Source organism: Paracoccidioides brasiliensis (assembly GCF_000150735.1).
Source record: "Paracoccidioides brasiliensis Pb18 unplaced genomic scaffold supercont2.11, whole genome shotgun sequence".
NCBI lineage: Eukaryota > Fungi > Ascomycota > Eurotiomycetes > Onygenales > Ajellomycetaceae > Paracoccidioides > Paracoccidioides brasiliensis.
Window position 1 is genome coordinate 461044 of NW_011371368.1, and position 19178 is coordinate 480221.

Consider the following 19178-nt stretch of genomic DNA (forward strand, 5'->3'; position numbering starts at 1 on the left):
AGGAATGAAGGTAAAAAAAATAGTTTAACGAAAGACGATGAAGAAGATGGAGCAAAGAAACTAAGAGAATGCAAGCAGAAATGTTAAACGCTGAAGGATAATCCCCACATGCTCTCGAGGAATGACAAACATTGCAGGTCTGCTCGTCTTGAGCTAGATAAAGGGAACTCTCATACTTCCAAACTTCAGGAAGAAAAAACCCCCCATCCAATGAACAACAAATTCCGATGACTAGGAGTTCTCAGGCACCTGTCGTCTGTACCTAGATGGGTCGATTGCAGAGGGACCGGACCAGGATAACAAACATGACACCAGTGAGATATCTCATGGGTATTATTATGCTGACAAGACACCCCCCCCCCCCCCCCCGGTCACTTGATGCTTGTCGTTCTTCTCACCTCGTTGCGCCTTTAGGGATGAACGTGGTGTTAGTTTAGGCCGGCGGAACGAACTCCCACCCACGCATTTCATATATAGGCGCTAAGGTGGTGAGATTTGTCTTTCCAGAAAAGGGGTTCGAGGCACCTTAGACGCCGCATTAACTTTTGAACCTGTGAATGATCTGATAGCTGAAGGAGGGAGCCTTGGAGGTTTTTGCTGAGGGGCTTTGGACATAAGGGTCTGGAAACGAAACTAAATTGTTGACCCTGCAAGCTGTGTGCCAGGTTTGGAGAATTGCGTGTGTCAGCTTTTCTCGAAGTTGCAATGATATGCCAGTCAGTCTTGTTGTGATAACTAACAGCGAACTAACTACGGAGTAGTCATTCTGGTAACGTACCTTAAAGGAACGGCTGGATTTCTCTAATATGGTGTTGGTACGCTTTTTAACCACCAATGGCGGGAGCAGTTAGATAATGTCTTTTACCTTGCTGACCACCCTATCATACATAGCATCTGTACCTAAATCAGTCTCGAAAATTTCCGCTCTGACCTCCACGTTCCCGTGTCCGCGGGAGGAGCCGGAAAGTAAAACGGCGTTTTACAAAATGTAATTACGATATAGTGAGTAACCCCATGGCATGGCTGGAATGTTTGAAGTGGAAAAGGGCTGCGAAGTGAGGCTGATCCTAAGCCTGAACAATTTCCTGGCAACTCTCGCAGCCACTATGAAATAAAAGACGTTTCTGTTGAAGATGATAATGTTCTCTAGCCTTATACAGGGCGGAAAAATCCCGTCCAGAAATTTGTGTCTAATATCTATATGCAAAAATCATCCCTCTACGGCCCCTGAGCCGCATCCGATTGTTTATCTTTCACCTTCTTAACAGAGAGACATTCCAGCCAAACGACGCCCCATAAACCTATGCACGACAACCCAACCCCGACGTAGAACGTCTGCGCCAAATGACCTATTATACGCGATGAGAACCGCATCATAAAGCTCTGGAGGAACTTTGTTCTTGATCTGTGTGGCGCCGATCGTCAAGATCCTGTGTCCATCAAAACCGGGTACATGTGTGCCTAGATTTCTCATGAGTTGGTTGGCAAACACGTTCTGCGCAACTGATACCATAATTACGGCAGCGAGGTTTTCCGAAAACATTATGGTTGCAGTGCCAATCGGGATATCTTCAAGTGGAAGTGCAGTTTGTGTGGAGACGAATGCGGCCTGCAGACCCAACCCGATACCTGCGCCTAGAATGAATTGGTACCCTATCCATTCAGGATGGCCTGAATCTACGTTTAGAGAAGTAAGGAGACCGGTCCCAATGGCCATGAGAATAACGGTAAGATAGGTGAATTGTACATAGTAACCAGTCAGGGAGGTTTAGTGTTCCGCCTACAAAGGAGAAGATGACGAAACTGAGGATCATGGGAAGAGTCATGACACCGGACTTGACGGCGCTGACACCCTTGATGGCTTGGAACCAAATGGGGATCTATTGTTCCCGGTTAGTCAGTTCTATCTCGATAAAGTGGATTTGGGTAGGGGGGTCGGGAGAAGGAGAAGCAGAGCAGACATACATACATACATGATAGAGCATTGTGAAGAAGCAGGCAGTGACGCCAGAGCCAAAGAGTGTAGAGCCCCAGATGTTTCGATTACAAAACACACGTGGGGGAACAGTGGCGCGATCTCCACTGATGACTTGAATGATAACAAAGCCGACTAGCAGAGCCGCGACGATGGCTAGGAGGACAATGATGCGCCGGTTCTTCCATTCGTACTTCGTACCATCCCACCGTAGAGCAAGCAACCAGACAAATAACGCCAAGCAAGATCACCGCAGTCTCCCAGGGAGATCCATCTGCTTTAGTTGGCCGATCAGGGAGATCTTTCTTGCCTTAGCGAATGTCATGATAAGCCCGGTAATCAGGCCGAGCGGTAAATTGATGTAGAAACACCATCGCCACGTGAATTTCGTGTTGTCGGTAAAAGCACCTCCCATGAGAGGACCGGCGATGGATGCAAAGCCATACATGCCGCCGATCATCCCAACAAGAGTTGGTCGTTGGCGCGGCAGAACTAGATGGGCAACTAAAAGGAAGGCTCCATTGGTGACGCCTCCGCTCCCAACGCCCGCAAACTGCACGACCTGCAATAAGAGAGGTGGAGTTCGGGGCGACAGCGCAGATCAAAGAGCCCAGCTCAAAGACAAACAGGGCTGCGATGTACGTCCATTTAATGGAGTACAAGGTATACAGATCTCCCCACATCAACTGGAATGCGCAAGTGGTGAGCAGGTAGGAACTGGCGTACCAGCCCACATCGCCAAGGGCATGGAAATTATCGGTGATTTTAGGAATGGCGGTAGAGATGATTGTATTGTCGAGGCCAATTAGAAAGACTGACAGATTTAGGCTAATTAAGACCAGGGAGAGTCTGTATATGCCGAGGTGCCTTGGATCATTATCGTCGATTTCTTCGTTTCCAGCTTCTTGGTTATTTTGCTCGGGTTTACCAGCAGCAGTCGCTTCCCCTGCACCTAGTTTTTCTATTACAGAAGCATCCCTGTTGTTCTTGGTTCTGCGTTGTGGCGCCTGCACGGACGGGGTTCCAGGGCATGCGCAAAACCGAGTTGATGACCGACCCTGAGGATGTGGTGCTACCGGGGTTGAAGGGGTAGACTTTGTAGCTAGAGGGTTCATGCGCGGTATTTACAACTTACTGCCGTGGCAACTTGGGGACACGCATTTAGATCAGTCGCGTTTACATGGACATGGAAACAAATTGAGAACAAGGGGCAGGGCGAATGATGGGCGTTTTGCGACACAATGGAGTTGGGAGGGAAGTTCAGGTGGAATTAGGAAGATAGTATGTATTGATTGAAATACTATTCAGATAAACTGAAGAGACTCTTTCCATCTTTATACAGGGTCTTTTAACCCATTTACAGGACTGAGTCTTCGATGTATTTAACTGTGCATATATATACAAGAGAGGAGCTTCGAGATGTTTGAGGGGCCAATCAAGAAAAGCGGAGCCCTAACTTGGGCGTAAATTCAACGCCACAGGAATGAGTAATTCTTTCTCACACCTGGAGGGGACAATGATACGGACACTTGGGCACAGCAGGGCACAGCAGGGCACAGCAGCAAAAAACGAGTGTGGAAGTTGGCTCTGGAGTCCCATCCATACATCTTCAGCTCTCCATTTCATGACAGCTGGTTATGTTCCGCTCACTCCAGACTGAGTAAGCGGAGCACTAAGAACTAAGTAACTTAACAGTTCGCTAAGGTCATTGGGGTGTGCTCGACCCTTGTTTTTTTTGGCTTTTCCTGGCTCACAGTGGCAGGGCGTTGCGCTTGTCGAAACGCGTATTGGAGGAGGCGAGGAACTATGAACAATGGAACCCATACACATTAAAATGAGAGCCTGTGAAGATGCCAGGCAGTCGGGCAGTAATGACTATGCTTGCGCTAGGCCATTGGGTCAGTCGAAGGAGAGCATTGAAATCGACCAAGTTACTCTAACCAGTTGCTTAGCTTGTTTGGAATGACGGACTTCCGAACGACCTGGTGCTGGGGAGGCAGAAACACGCACATATACTCATTCTTCTGGTTGAAGTTCGGCTGTTCTCGTGAACACTTTTGCTCCTAGGTAGAATTGACCGTTTGGCTCCTTATTGGAGTAGCCCTCTTTCGCTTTAACTAGTTACTTCGTTCCCCTCATATCTAACCCTTACAATGCCTACCCTGTCGGATTTCTCAGCTACTTCCAGAGAGCTAAGGGTCTTGCCTCTGTTTGCGTCACCACTCCCGCGCCTGAGCCCAAAATTCGAGCCGCAGCTACCAGAGCAGCTGGGTGGAGAAAACAACGGAGTGGAAAAGTATGAAGTCGTTATCTCTGGGGTATGTGCGAGAACTATATTTGCTTTTGCGTTGTTTGCTTGAAGTTGAGACTAGAAATGCGCGCGTGAAGTTTCTGGAAAGGGGACAATTATCTGGCCTAGGTCTTTTAATGTGGACGTTCCGGGAATAACTACGTGATATTGAATCGAGATCTGACAGACGGTGAATTGCTGCAGGCGGGTCCCGCAGGTTTGATGCTTGAGCTGCTCCTGGCTCGCTACGGCCTATCTGACACATCCCTTCTTTGCCTGGATCCCAAACCAAGTTCGCTGAAATCTGGCCAGGCTGATGGTCTTCAGCCCCGCACACTTGAAGTGCTGAAGAGCCTGGGACTGGCCAATGAGATCCTCACAGAAGGTTGTCAGATGTGGCAAGTTGCCTTCTGGAATCCTACTGCGGACCCGGAATTGGTAGCTCAAGGGCGTCTAATTGAGCGAACCTCTATTGTGCCTGATATCTGCGTCCCAGCACGCTTCCCGCACGAAGTTACAATCCATCAAGGGCGCATCGAGCGTATCTTTGAGGATAACTTGCTAAAGTACTCCAAACGTGGGGTCCAGAGATCTAGCATGCTGGTTGGCGTCAAGATAGATGAAGAAGGGGATCCAGAATTTCCAGTAATCGCACAAATAGACGTGGATGGTGTACGGCGCACGATCCGTACAAAGCATCTCGTCGGGGCAGATGGCGCGCGATCTACGGTTCGCAATTGCATGGGCCTCCGGTTGCAGGGTGACTGGACAGACCATGTTTGGGGAGTTGTTGATTTCGTTGCTGATACGGATTTCCCTGATATTCGAAGACGAACTGCAATTCATTCCCCTGTTGGATCAGTCATGGTCATCCCTCGCGAACAAATTGCAAATGGGGACTATCTTACCCGGCTATATGTGCAGGTTCACGAAGATGTGAACCCCGAGAATGGCCAATATGACGGAAGCAGCAATGAGTCGGCAGCGGACGCGAAGACTCGTAGGAACAAAGTTACCCCTGAAAGCATATTGAAGCAGGTTCAATCTGTTCTGAAGCCGTACTACATCAAGCCGAAAGACAATGAAGCTGTGGATTGGTGGACGGCTTATCAGATTGGACAACGGGTGGCTGACAAATTCATCGTGAAGGATTCAAAAGGAGTGCAAAGAGTGTTCATCGTCGGAGACGGTAAGCACATGTAACTTCCAAGCGTACTGATTTCGGTTTAAGCTGTCAAGCCTTTAACGCATAGCTGACATACATGTCTTCAGCTTGCCACACCCATAGCCCGAAGGTTGGTAGACTATCTCTGAGCCCAATCTTTGTAGGATATGAAGAGAATTACCCTTTTTGGTTGCCTATTTGGTATTCAAAGCACTAATTTTTCAACAAGGCGGGACAAGGAATGAACGTTTCAATGATGGATGCCTATAATGTCGCATGGAAATTGGCCTACTATATCAATGGCCTTACTCCCGCATCTATAGATAACCTCCCGGACCCAATTCTTGACACCTACCACGAAGAACGACATACCGTCGCCCAACAACTTATTGAGTTTGACAAATCCTTCTCTTCCATGTTTTCCGGGAAGATTGGCGCAGCGAATGTCGCAAGTGTAAATGGTGCCAACGGGTTATCGCACGATCAGTTTCTCGACGTTTTCAATACCGGAAATGGTTTCACTAGTGGTTGCGGTATTGAGTATCCAGAAAACCCCCTCGTCGAGAAGAACTATGCCATGAACCCTATCGAAAATACAGACTATCTGTCAGGGATTCTACGTCCAGGACGGAGACTTCTGAACGTACGGGCGAAGCGCCATGCAGATGGGAGTCCCCGAGATCTCCAGGACGGTACGACATCTCTCATTTCCATGTCCACCTAACGAGTGTATTCGTATATGTCTGAGATTTAGCTGACATAAACCATTTATTTTATGCGAGCTAACCGACTGGCGCCAGATTTCCCTTCCACCGCAAGGTTCCGCATCTTACTTCTGACCTCAAATGACCTCCTTTCTCCAACAGGCATATCCGCCGCCGCCATCAGAAGTATCTCAGGGACACTTCTCACTAATACCTTCCCCGCTTCCATTTTGGAATTGGTTGTTGTTCATCCGGAGCTTAAACCGGACTTCCTTTGGGAGGAGGTCCCTGGTGAACTGAAAAAGCATGCGGAGATGCGTTTTTATGATGGGAGTGCGTTGCAGGATGTCTATGCTACCTATGGAGTGCCTGCAGATAAGGGGGTTATTGCAGTTGTAAGGCCAGATGGATATGTTGGTGTGCTTGCTGCTTTGGATGACGTGCAACGAGCCGAGAGGTATCTGAGGAGGTGTCTGCGGGCGATTTAAATCATGGTACGATCTACGCCGCCGCACTTGTTTTTCTTAATGTTTTCTTTCCTTTTCTTCTTGTGCAGGCGACACAACCACACTAATTGTTATTACGAGACCTCCAATTCCCCCTCTCATGGTTCGTGATTTTTCAGTGATAATGGAAGTCTAGACACATCTCCTTGTCTAGTTCAACATCTTCAAAATGATTCATCGAAAGTATGATCTTCTGGTACAAGGTATCTCAATGTCTTAAATCTTGTTTCCCGGGATTATTTCCAGGGTGTTTTCAGTGTATGTAGCAACAGTAAGAAGCTAGAATCGAATTTCATCAGATCAATAACCCGATCACCCGACTAGTCTTCTCATCGCACTGAATACCTTCACCCCGGAGATCGAGGTCTATTGCTGGTGAGCTCTTTCTCCGCTGAAGAGTCATTCTCCTATCTTCCCCACGTCGCATTTTCTCTGCTAATGTTAGCATGTCTAGTTATCTAGCAGTCAAACCAGGGAACAAAAATCGGGCTTCAACTGCATGAGATTCACGCCCTAATTCCCAGACTGTAGAGAGAAAATACAGTTTTCCATGGACTCGTAGGTCTATTAATATAATTCCAAAAAAAAAATTGTTTAATCAGTTCCAGTTTGTTTTCCACCTTCTGCAGATTCAGATTAACAACCATCAAAACATCATTAGCTACTTTTCCAAAATGGCCACTGACAAGCCCATCCAACGGGGATCCTGGGGTCTCGAAGTCGGCCAACCACTATTCATGCCTCCCGGCGACCCTCACGAGCTTCTCCGGCTATCGCAGAGCCGATTGCTCAGCCTCTCCAACCGCTATATGCGAGTCGACTGGCAGACGCTACGGCGCTTCACCCTCTCCTCTGCCATTGTATTCAATTCCAAGGCGCTTTTCACACCCATGTCGGAACTTAGGGATGAACCTTGTGTACCGAAATTCTTGCGAAGACTCTGAAGGAGGTAAGAAGACTCTTATGGAGTATAAGAATACACGGCATGTCGAGCATGTTGTATTGCCAGAGTTGGAGAAGTGGTCGGAGGAGCAGGAGGAGAAGGGTTTGATGGAGAAGGGTTGGGAGGTACACACTCTGGGAGAAAGTCCATGGTTTAAGGGGTGGGAAGAGAAGTGGCATAGGCGGCTGGGATTTTGAGAGGAAAGTAGGTTTAGAGACGGTACAATCATTCCCAAATTTTGACTTATGCATTCTCTGCGATATGTTTGGGCGGAATTCGTGTTGCTTTTTCCCCTATTGGCATTTTGTTCGTCAAACATAGTAATGATACTGGTCATTGGCTAGAAGCACAAAATCGTTCGGCCTTGATCCATGTGGGGCTAGTCGAGGGCGTTACTTATCACTGTCCTTCTGGTGTGAAACAGTGGTATATAAGACGTTCGAATAACCATATTTCAAAATAATATTTGTTGCTTCCAATCTTGTTTTCCTCCCATAACATAAGCTATGTTCGATTAAATTTATAAGATTTAAAATAGCTAGCATCTTAAATGCCATGTCTCGTAACTATTTCCGCATGGGGGCAGGGGGTTATGTATTGCCGTGGCGATATGCTGGGCATATTCGTGTTTGCGAGGGTTGCAGGGTGAGTACTTCGAGGTTCGAATGCGCAAATAGACGGCCAAACATACAACCTGCAGGCCAAGAGCAGCATAAATTTCAAAAAAAAAAAAAAAAAAAAAAAAAAAAAAAATTCGAGGTTTGTATCGAAACCCAATTGGGCAGGGTGTGGCTATTCAGTCATTCATCCCCGCGGCTCGACCGTTCACCACTATCCTGGCTTCCGTCTGAATCTTTATCAATGTCTTCAAGTTCCGCAGCCAGCGGGCTGACCCTCTCTTCAAGCATGTCTAAGTCCTCCAACTGAGTCCTCGAAGGTAGTTTCCACAAACTGGTAGCGCACACTCGATCCTTTGTAAGCAAGTCGTCGACAAACTGATCCATATATGTGAGCAGAAAGCCATCTTTTGTTCTTCGTTTAAGTTTTCGATAATCTGCCAGTAATGGTTCGAGAGTCGTATATATCTCCGCGGCATCAAAGGTAAGCCGGATATAAAAAGCTGCCAGAGCGCGAAGATATTTGAAATCTCCCACTGCTTTAACGACACCGCTATCCTTGTCGTGGTCTTCCTCCACATTATTTTCGCCGTAAACTCCGTCATGGCCAGTCTCTGGGTCGTGGAAATTCAAATACTCTAACACAATCTCCTTCTCTGGTGAAAGTTGGAGCATTTTAAAAGCTAAGCACAAAAACGGCGTCGGCTTTTGTGCTAGACCATATGTTCCACCGATATAGGTCAACTCAACTGCTCGATCGCAGAGAGTTGCGGCATTGAGACCAAAGCATTGTTCTTTCCAGTAGTACGACTCAGTGATACGATCACGAACAGCTTTTTCGAATAATGTGGCCGGGTTGACGCCGCGGATTAGGGGTCCGGAATACCCCCGATTATCGAGGAGGGCGCTAGCATCGGCGCGGTGATGGGACATTCTGGTCCTTGGGGGTGAATCTCTGAGGAACGTTGTATCGTGGACGCTACGAGGTAATAGCACAAAAGTCCATGACTCAGAGATCCCCGTAGAGTACTTGTGGACGCTGAACCGCAAGCCGAAGTCCGCCTGTTGATTGAAGTGGTTTTTATTTTTTTTTTTTTATTTCGATCATCTTTATAATTTTGGATGAGGTTGTGGTTCAGCTTTATATCACGTGGTTTAGAGTTGTGGCGGAATTAAGGTTGAGGCTTTTCGATAAGGTTGCCCCTCACAACGGAAGAATGTAAACATTGATAACTGCATCGTTTTTAAGGATGTCATATCGCTTGATAGTTGAACACCGCAACCCGCAGCATGACAGATTATATCAAACGGTGAACTCATTGGCGTATCAATTTGAAAAAAAACCTTTTGTGAGGAATATCTCCTCCATCCAATATCCATCGAACGAATGATTCATGGCCAGCCAAACAAGCAGTCGAGATTCCTCTTTCCTTCACAAACCCATCTCAAAACAACCAGCAACTGAAATATGGTGCTCATATCATCTTCGACTATCTCTGTTATAATATCGTCGTCTGTCATTAGCCTATTTACAGGTCTTCTTTTCCTATCAGGTTACGTGCTCCAGCAACAAACTGTTCGTCACATACAAGCTTCCATTAGTCCTGATTCAGTATACCATCTCGCAGGGCGACAATATGCCCTATCAGGTGGCTCCCCCGCAGCCGCCTATGTTGTTGCCAACCAAGGTAATGAAGCATTCTCGACCCCTGATGCTGTACTAGCCGACAATAGCAGAGGACGAGGAGACGGAGAAGGTGGAGAGATGGGGGAGACATCTCGGAACGAACTGGATGGTAAATATGGGCAGAGAAATAGCCACACTTATGTCCAAATTATTTCAAAACCAAGCGTGTCATGTATCTGCTCGAGCCTTCTATTCTTCAAAATCCTCTCATCGAACAGCGACATTGAAACGGACAAAGTGTTCCTATATCCGCAATCCTGGGACCTACACTCGCCATCTAGAGGAATTTCAAATGCGCTGAGTCTCCTCCGACAATATCAGAACAAATATGGTATAATAATGCACGCCATTAATACGTCAGATCCCAACTACCGCTTCCCATCAAATACAAGGCTCCTCAGCAGAGCCTCACATAAATTAACCCATTATAAAAAGATTTTCTACATCCGTTCCCCTGGCATGCTTCTCGACTCCTCGAGGCTCAACCAATTATTCCTCTCCCCACCACCAACACTCTCATCCTCCTCATTCTCCTCGTCCTCACCCTTTTCTTTCCGGAAAAATAAAAGAAAATCTACAGACAGTTCGCAGAGTGATCAGTGGGTTCCAACTCGCTTATCAACCGTGAACGCGGACCTCCCGTACGCGTTTCTCGTTACAACGGATCATTCTTCGTCAGGCGGTGTTTCTATTCGATCTCATGTACCAATTCCTTTAGTGAAACAGTCCTTGATCGTTCCGGCGGTACCAAAATTTGCTGTCGAAAAAGGCGCAGAGCTACATCCTGCCTATGTGTTTTTTGAAAAAGATAGGGATCGGTTGCGGGAAATGGAAACTGCGTATTATCAACAATGGAAGAAAGATATTGAAGACATTTGCCAGGGTATTGATGTTAATGACTGATTTCATTTTTGCGAACACACTGAATTTTGGGTAAGCTTGTGGAGGCTTTTCAGGTGATAAATACTTGCATTTTACTCTTTATATAATTGCCCATGTTTGAATTCTTTAATTGGGAGAATGGATACGTATCTTTTGAATATAATTAGTACACCTTATGATAAATGTTATGTTATTGCAAATGTCATTTCGTTTTAACGTACATGTGAATATTTACAACTTTCCTAGGGTGGCATCGACGTCAGCTTAACCCGGAGTTATGAATTTCTGAATCACCAGAGCACCCTTTGACTTTTTGTCGAGCCTGTTGCGTAATTATGACATCAAATGAGAAGGATTCCTTATGTTTCAGTTATACTCGTTTGAATTATGTCTAGATAGACACAACAACCAACAGAATACATCAGTCATTACTGACATAATTCCTAAATCAACTCCACCACTGACTCAAACGTAGGATAGTGCCCGCGCCATACCCACTTGCAAGAAGGCAAGAGATTATTTCCAGACAATATCCCCAAGACACAGTAAAGACATCTTATCCTAATAACAATTAGACACTGGATAGAACGTAAATGAAGTAATTGGGTATATAAATAGTAAAAGCACACAAAACGCTAAAAAGACGCTGAATAAGCATACATGGAAATTTGGAGCGGCCTGGTGAAAACGGATCGAGGTTCTAGGCAATATAAAGCTTTAACGGGCGGGGGGGTTGCACAATATGTAAAATTAGAGTTTCCAGGGAAAAATGAAAGTTAGAGAACGCCTATCTCGTAACCAAGCAATACTTCGGTATTGGTACCTTCCCAGCCTCGGTTGCCGCCAGTAGATATCAAATATCTGCATGCCGTATCCATGTATAATTGTGAGACAACGCCAGTGCGATGACCTGGAATAATGAGAAAGGGCACCGTTGAGCGCACCGACGAATGGTCGTCCTTGAGGTCATAGAGCCGTAGGATATCATACGAAGCGCTATTAGACGTGGTTAGTAAATAAAACCAAGTTTGTGACGAATGGCCTGCTAAACCAACGAGATAATGAAGTGCGTAGCAAAGTCATGAAGACGCACCAGATTAAGTGTCTACCGTTAGGCATCGCTTTGACTGCGGAGACTGGACCGCTACCCTGAGGAAATTTAAATGTCCGCTCAGCGGTGCGGAGGCCTTTGTGTAGGCTAAATTCTTCCACAGTCCCGTTACGTCGTCCGGCATAGATATAGTTGCCGTCTGGCGACCAACAAGCGTTCATACACCATGGTGGGGCATTTCGAGAAACGATTTTAGCTATTGGGTTCGGTTGCCGTCGATCCCAGACTCGTATCGTCCCATCGATAGAAGCAGAGAAAAAGGTCGTATCAGAGGTTACATCTTGGATTTCAACTTGGGAAGCGCCGGGTTTATCTTGGATTTGTGTGGCACGTTCTAGATCCTCTACGTGGGGTGCCCCATTCACTAAGAATTCCGAAGGTGTACCATTGGGTACGTTTCCAGTCACCGCAGCCAAAGATGAGCCTGTAAGGTCTCCCTTATCTGATCCCGTGTCAGTTGTATGTTGGCTACTCGAGCCACCGTTTGGCTGGGCAGCTGGTACATCTAGATCGCCTGACTTATCGTCTTCAGGTTGCTGAATGCCGTTTGCTAGAGCCTGGGAAAATTCGTCATCTTCATCTATCGCAAAAGCACCACCGGATGGCGCCTCTGCTTCACCTCCCTCTCCATCTCCAAAAAGAGAACCATCGGTGCCAAAAAGTGAATCTGCAGGTGATCCAGCTGGTGGCTCTGCATTAGAACCAGATTCAACTTTATTTACTCCATTTCCCCCATTTTGAAAGGCAAAGCTGGATGTGCCATTTGCTCGATTATTTGATGAGAATGTCCCATTTGTCAATGACGGCTCTCCACTTTCTTGTGGTACAGGTATATTGGATTCCGGCCGTATTTCAATGGACGATATCTGTCCTGCGCTAGATCCAAAAGTTCGCCTTGGCTGTCCAATATTTAAGTCCCAGTCATGGACCCTTTTATCCCAACTTCCTGAGATGAGAGACTTTTCGTCTGATGTGAGACATAGTACCGACACCGCTGACGTATGCTGTTGGAGAAGCGCAATTTCCTTCCCCTCGTCGTGGCGAACGGACTGCAGTCTAATACTCCCCGATTCAAGGCCAGAGAGTAGCCAAAGTCCTTGGCTATGAGATGCCAGGGAATAAACGTGTGATAGTGCATTTCCATCCATATTTTCCCAGTATGTCATCAAAACCCCCGCTTTCACTACGCTGTCCACGAACGGATGTCTTTGTGCAACCGTCAGCATCAACTTGCTGTTGATAGAATCAACCCAATTGAATTTCCGAACGTATCCGTCCGAACCGCCGCTAAATACCCATCTCATGTCAGCTGTTGCGGTTACTGCGTTAATCGAAGTACTATGCGGAGCTGCTGTGGTGGGAACAATATCATAGGTAGATGCTGTAAGCGCCTCTGGGCGCACTACCGGACGGAGCGAACCCGAATGGTCGGGAACTCCGTTGGTAGGAGAAGGTGAGGTCAGAAGGGCTTGAGGATTGGGTTGGGTTATTGTTGCCGCATTGCCGTCCGATGCAATGCTAGAATTGGACGGGCTTTCGGGGTCTGGCTCCGGATCGACGTCCTCGATATCCCCCATGGTATCATCCATGTCGTTATCGGAGCTACCATCTTGAGAGCCTAAAATAAGACAACGTTAGATGTGGAAATGTCATATTCCAAGATGCACGGAAAGAAATTCCCTACCTGCCATGTAGCGATCAGCATCGTCGTCGCCGCCAATCGACGGCATCTTTAATTATTTATTCCCCAGCCAATTCTATACCAGCAGAAGGCTAGCTTACCGTATCTGATTGATAGAGGTAAAATAGCAGTCACTAGTAGAAAGCAGAGAAAATAAGGTCACAGCATCAAGTGAATGAATGCTAGTGAGGGGCCCATTAACATGCTAGAAAGAAGGGAAATTTGAAGATATAGAAATATCAGATGTATAATCATCAAAACCAAAAATGATAATGATGAACATAGAAACAGAATATTGAGATGACTAAGCTATGGTCGGAACAACCCTTTTCCAGCGTCCAAACAACGTCTCGTCCTTCAACGCTGCTTCAAAGGTCCATCGAATTGCATTGTGATCACAATGAGCACGTCCCAGAGAGTACGAGCCATTATTCTAGTTTGTCGGTGTGCTGCCAGGCCACGGGCTATGGGAGCAACCATGGGACGTGGTCTTTCTAAAGATATGTGGAAACTGAAAAAATGTGACCCCCTTAGAAACATCTGAGACAAAAGTATACTAAGAGACCTCGGCAGAACTGCTTGTCCTTATGTATACGGTGGTCCGTATACAGTGAAGAATTCTGGAATATATTCCATTGAGTGGGAAACCTTTGTGTCCATGCTTGTGTCCGTTTGAAAAAGGACGTTGGAAATTCCACAAACTGGGCACGGTACCAAATCAGAACAAACGGAAACTCCGAAAATCTAATGAGAGCTCGGTAATAAATGGATATTTTAAGGACGGTGAGCCATGTTTGACAAATATGACAAACGTCCAACTGAAGGACGTCTAGCGGACATGCTCTGGTTTGCCTGCGGCTCTGAAGCTTTTGTACAGAATTTCCCATTTCATGAACAGCCCCGGGGAGCAAGTAAATTCGTTGGCAAAGCTTCTTACGTGATATGAAATGCATGGCATATTGATGTTTCACAACCCTCAAGGAGCACTTTATCAAGAAAACAAGAAACCCCGATTGCTCTCATTACTCATTTTTATTGGATATACCCGTATAAATATCCAACTGCTGAGCTCTTCATTGTGCATATGTAGTTGCCCATTTTTCAGATGGACTCAAATTCCCTCCTGAATTTCTCCCTCTTCAACTGCATTGGCCCGCATCAATTTTCATCTCATGTCTCTCTGTCCCTTGGGTTGGTAGCCCATATTCTATTCAGATTCAAACTACCCATTTACGCTCCCGCAATTTTGATACCATTTACATTGCCTGTGCTTGCTTGGTTCATATATATACTCCGTCTATATTCAGCGGACATGAAAAATTGCGAGTGCTTTGCAGTGGTCTTTCACTTTTTGTAACAGATACATGCCAGATATACTTCCATGGCTACCGCAGCCTGAATTCCTGGCTGACTACTGTTCCTTGATATTACCTTTATCCCACCAAAACTATATGGATTGAAGAGGACCAATGGAGAGAAAACATCGAACTCTTTTTTCATCTAAAAATGGGAGAGCTAAATCCGAACAGTCATCTGTGTTGGAAGATTCTGCATCTCATTGTTTTCATTCAAGGAGCGTATGGGTGCAGGGTGATGGGAAGCCGCAATAACATCCCATTGGGCACTTATTGTGTACGTGTTATTTTTCTTCGTTTCCTATCCAACAGTTCAAAGAGCCAATTCACAACCCGACTGTGGAGCCCCCTCGAGTCCCAAACAAAGAGCTAGTGTTTCGTCCCCCTCTGTTCTGTTGTTTTGATGCTTTTGCCCACTACCATTTTCCCACTTTTTTTAACACCTTTTTGGTCATACTCTCTGTTCCCTAAAGCTCTCCTGATAAGACATTGCATCTTCACTCATGAGCTCGTGAGAGCCTTTTGAGTGTGAGTTGCTCGCAGGAACAGTATTCATCATTGCTTTTGTGCTTGATCAGCTTTTTCTTCTCATTTCAGTCTAACCCACGCCTTTGGGAACCCACTGCTTTCGTTACATGTAGACATACATTGTAACTTTGATAGCAAACGAGTGGAAATTCTTGTCTATTGAAATTAATCTCCGCTTCTTATCTACGCCTTGGAATTTGGATAATTCCCCTAATTACGATTGACTATTCTCTATATTCAAGCAGATATGAAGGACAGGCATTTAAACTATACCTGTTTTCCTGGCCCCAGCATGGTTTTAAATACGGACATATGGTAGTATGTTCAAGAGACCAGACGTGCCGCAGCAGGACATTCTTGGACAGCAAAACCAGAACTCCCCACAGCGAATGAAATTCTCGGGATTGATGAGAACAATGGATGTGCCGATGGAAGCGTCAATTTGCTGGCAAACAAAGTCCAAGGTTCATGGCCATCAACAAAGATATACTTGCGCACACATTACGGTCTCCTTAGAGAGGATGCTGTGGCCTATGCGAAGGAAGATCCGCGCATGAAGGATTCCACAGATGTTTGTATCTATGAAAAGGTAATCCTCCTAAAATATTATGTTTACAAACATACGGCATTCTATACTGATGTATACGCATCTATCAGGTATACATTGTTGGATTAACTTGTGCAGATGCTGGAGTAGCTGTGAAAATTCAGTTCTCGACAGCTCGCGCGGGAAAGAATATCGTCTGGGAATACTCTTCCAGGTTAATTACGGGCAACATTGTCACACTTACCCCGGCAAATGACATGTTCAAATCCAAGTGTATTGTCGCTGTCGTTGCTGCTAGGCCTCTGGAAGAAATAAAATATCCTTCCGAAATAGATATATTCTATGCACAAGCTGATGAGGCGGAGTTGATCCACAGAAGGAGTTTGTTATGGTAGAAGCAAAGAGCGGTTATTACGAAGCAGCCCGGCATACCTTGGCCGCACTACAAAAAATGGCGAGAGACGGGTAAGTCAATTCTTTCATTTCTGTGATTATAGATGTGATGTATCTGATGACATTTTAAAAAAAGTTTTCCATTTTCGGAATATTTGTGTGGGCTTCAGCCTACAATAGATCCTCCAGAGTACATTAAGTTGAATCCTTTTGTCGATATGTCATCTGCAATGGCCGACGGAGATTGTGCGAAAATAGACGTCCTCAGCAGCTGGCCACCGCCGCCCAAATCTTTGGATTCGTCTCAATGGGCTGCACTACGTCAAATTCTCACAAAAGAGCTGGCTATAATACAGGGTCCTCCCGGGACTGGTAAAACCCATGTCTCTACCATTGCATTGAAATCGCTACTATCAACACTTCCATGCACCGATCCTCCAATTATCATCGCAGCTCAAACGAATCACGCGCTCGACCAGTTACTTCGTCATGTTTCACAGTTTGAAGACAAATTACGTGAGACTTGGCGGAAGAAGCACGGACGTGGATATCAAGAAGCGGACGATATTTGAGTTACGGAAAACCCTTTCTCTTCCAGTAATTCCAGGTGGACTATCCGGACCCTCTAGAAAGCACATACGGGGGCTTTCAGAAGATATCTTTATTCTTCTAGCACCATTTTCTCCGGAAAATTCTTGGTCACCATTGCCCGCATCAGTGTTTCTCAAACTGAACCTCATTAACCAATCACAGTACGATTCTCTAGTGAGTTGCGCCGAGGGATGGGTTCACGCAGGCGACCAATTAGAACCTCTTGCTGCCTGGCTTGGAGACAGCAAAGTTAAGTTTGTAAGTTGTATACAAAGAGAACAACTTTGGTTTCGCTGAAGATGAAATCGACCTTGAATATGAGCAGCTTAAGGAACTCAAGCTTGATCAAGGCCTTAGTGAGGAAGACTCAGAAAGTCTGAGAGGACCTTATATGTCACTGGCGGAGCGGTTTAAGGGGAGGGGACACCTTCCAACACATGCTTTGTTGTGTGGTCGACAAGTTTTAGAGCATGAGGATCTCTGGGAAATTCCTCCGACTGCCCGTGGTGGCATCTATGCAGCGTTGCAGGCAATGGCGAAAAAGGCCATTCTAGACTCCCTTCGGTCTTTGGTGAAGAGGTACAATCATACTGCCCAGGACCTCCAAACTGGGAGATGGGAGCGTAACTGCAGCATCCTCCAATCTGCGAGGGTGATTGGCATGACAACAACAACAACAAGCCTCAGCAAATATCGTGCACTTATTTCAAGCATTAAGCCAAAGATAATCCTGGTTGAAGAGGCAGCTGAAGTAATAGAAGCTTCAATTGCTGCCGCCTGTATAAAACCTTTGGAGCATTTGATTCTAGTTGGTGACCACAAGCAGCTTCAGGGAAGTTGTGCTGTCAAAGAGCTAGAAGATGAGCCGTTCTTTCTCAAAATTTCACTGTTCGAACGCCTTATTCATAATGGGGTTGGATTCAAATCTTTAACCAAACAGCGCCGAATGCCCCCTGAGGTCCGAATAGTTCTTGCCCCGATATATGATAATCTGGATGATCACCCGTCTGTGAATGATAAACTGGAAGTTCCTGGCATGGATGGCATCAATTCGTTCTTTTTCTGCCATGGATGGCCTGAATCTTCCGATAGCCTGCTCTCCAAATACAACTACAATGAGGCACAGATGATTGTCGGTTTTTTCTTCTATCTCCACCTCAACAAAGTCCCCGTGGAGGACATCACAATATTAACCTTCTACAACGGGCAACGAAAGAAAATCTTAAAAGGCTTGAGAGACATTCCTTTGCTTCAGGGGCAATATCTCAAAGTATCCACAGTAGACTCGTATCAGGGGGAGGAAAATGAGATTGTCATTTTGTCACTGGTTAGGAGCAACAAGAATATTGGAAATGTCGGCTTTCTTTCTATTGAAAACAGGGTGTGCGTGGCGCTATCTCGCGCAAAACGGGGATTTTATATTTTCGGAAACGCTGAGTTCCTGGCCCTAGCGAGCCCTCTGTGGTGGGAAGTTGTTCAGATCGTCAGTTGTGGTCCCAAGAGGATTGGATACCATGTTCCCCTTGCCTGTGACAATCACCAAACCAGAACCTATCTCGCGGAGCCAGGGGAGTGGTCATCGACGGACGGAGGTTGCTCACTGAAGTGTGGGCAAAAACTGACATGCGGCCATAACTGCCCTCTTTTCTGTCATGTGTAAGTCGCCCCTTGAAGCTCTGTCTCCAACTAGGGTCTATTAACGCATTTTATTGCAGCATGCCGCATTCGCAAGTTAAATGTCTACAATCATGCCTTGAGCATCTTCCATGCGGGCATCCATGTGTCGGAGGTTGTCAACTTCCTTGTAAATGCCAGTACAATGATTGTGCTTTGCCGAACATGGGTTTTGCGGGGAAGGAAAATGCGCAACCTACGTCAAACACCCATCCCCCTCTAGCTGGTGGCCGTACCCGTTCTCGTATCCGCACTCAAAGCCCTAGAGAACACGCCAACTTCCTCCAGGACTATAATGAGCATGTCAACGGCGGTGCCGAAAGGGACGACACACAACTTGCTTCAGAGACAGAGCTTCTCGAGATAAATGAACATGTCAATGAGAGAGCGCGTCCTGACTTGCTTTCGGACGGCGTCGACGATAATAGCTACTGTATACTGTATATCTCTGGGGGATCTATTCGGACCGCCTTCGGCAGTGGAACCCAGGTTTAAGGACTCACAATCACCACAACCAATCTGACAAAAA

The 19178-nt window shown here is 46.2% G+C and overlaps 7 protein-coding genes across 7 annotated transcripts; 4 read left to right on the plus strand and 3 right to left on the minus strand.

The window, feature by feature from the left end:
* Positions 1-1261: 1261 nt before the first annotated feature.
* PADG_07390 (uncharacterized protein) lies at positions 1262-3090 on the minus strand (the record flags this gene model as incomplete). The annotated part of the gene is made up of 6 exons (XM_010764531.1): positions 1262-1677; positions 1748-1880; positions 1974-2168; positions 2227-2285; positions 2384-2537; positions 2599-3090. 6 exons carry the CDS (start codon positions 3088-3090, stop codon positions 1262-1264), a joined length of 1449 nt encoding a protein of 482 aa, XP_010762833.1.
* Positions 3091-4128: 1038 nt separating this feature from the next.
* On the plus strand, positions 4129-6622 carry PADG_07391 (uncharacterized protein; the record flags this gene model as incomplete). Its single annotated transcript, XM_010764407.1, has 5 exons — positions 4129-4293; positions 4470-5454; positions 5538-5560; positions 5660-6122; positions 6231-6622. The coding sequence occupies 5 exons, from the start codon at positions 4129-4131 to the stop codon at positions 6620-6622; spliced, it is 2028 nt and encodes a 675-aa protein (XP_010762709.1).
* A 692-nt stretch (positions 6623-7314) lies between these two features.
* Positions 7315-7780, plus strand: PADG_07392 (uncharacterized protein; the record flags this gene model as incomplete). Its single annotated transcript, XM_010764408.1, has 2 exons — positions 7315-7555; positions 7578-7780. 2 exons carry the CDS (start codon positions 7315-7317, stop codon positions 7778-7780), a joined length of 444 nt encoding a protein of 147 aa, XP_010762710.1.
* A 603-nt stretch (positions 7781-8383) lies between these two features.
* PADG_07393 (uncharacterized protein) lies at positions 8384-9133 on the minus strand (the record flags this gene model as incomplete). The annotated part of the gene is made up of 1 exon (XM_010764532.1): positions 8384-9133. The coding sequence occupies one exon, from the start codon at positions 9131-9133 to the stop codon at positions 8384-8386; it is 750 nt and encodes a 249-aa protein (XP_010762834.1).
* Positions 9134-9668: 535 nt separating this feature from the next.
* PADG_07394 (uncharacterized protein) lies at positions 9669-10790 on the plus strand (the record flags this gene model as incomplete). The annotated part of the gene is made up of 1 exon (XM_010764533.1): positions 9669-10790. The coding sequence occupies one exon, from the start codon at positions 9669-9671 to the stop codon at positions 10788-10790; it is 1122 nt and encodes a 373-aa protein (XP_010762835.1).
* Positions 10791-11545: 755 nt separating this feature from the next.
* On the minus strand, positions 11546-13610 carry PADG_07395 (uncharacterized protein; the record flags this gene model as incomplete). Its single annotated transcript, XM_010764409.1, has 3 exons — positions 11546-11765; positions 11863-13498; positions 13565-13610. The coding sequence occupies 3 exons, from the start codon at positions 13608-13610 to the stop codon at positions 11546-11548; spliced, it is 1902 nt and encodes a 633-aa protein (XP_010762711.1).
* Positions 13611-15067: 1457 nt separating this feature from the next.
* Positions 15068-19144, plus strand: PADG_07396 (uncharacterized protein; the record flags this gene model as incomplete). The annotated part of the gene is made up of 8 exons (XM_010764410.1): positions 15068-15193; positions 15764-16033; positions 16102-16264; positions 16351-16456; positions 16521-16900; positions 16983-17233; positions 17301-18631; positions 18691-19144. 8 exons carry the CDS (start codon positions 15068-15070, stop codon positions 19142-19144), a joined length of 3081 nt encoding a protein of 1026 aa, XP_010762712.1.
* Between the last annotated feature and the right edge of the window lie 34 nt (positions 19145-19178).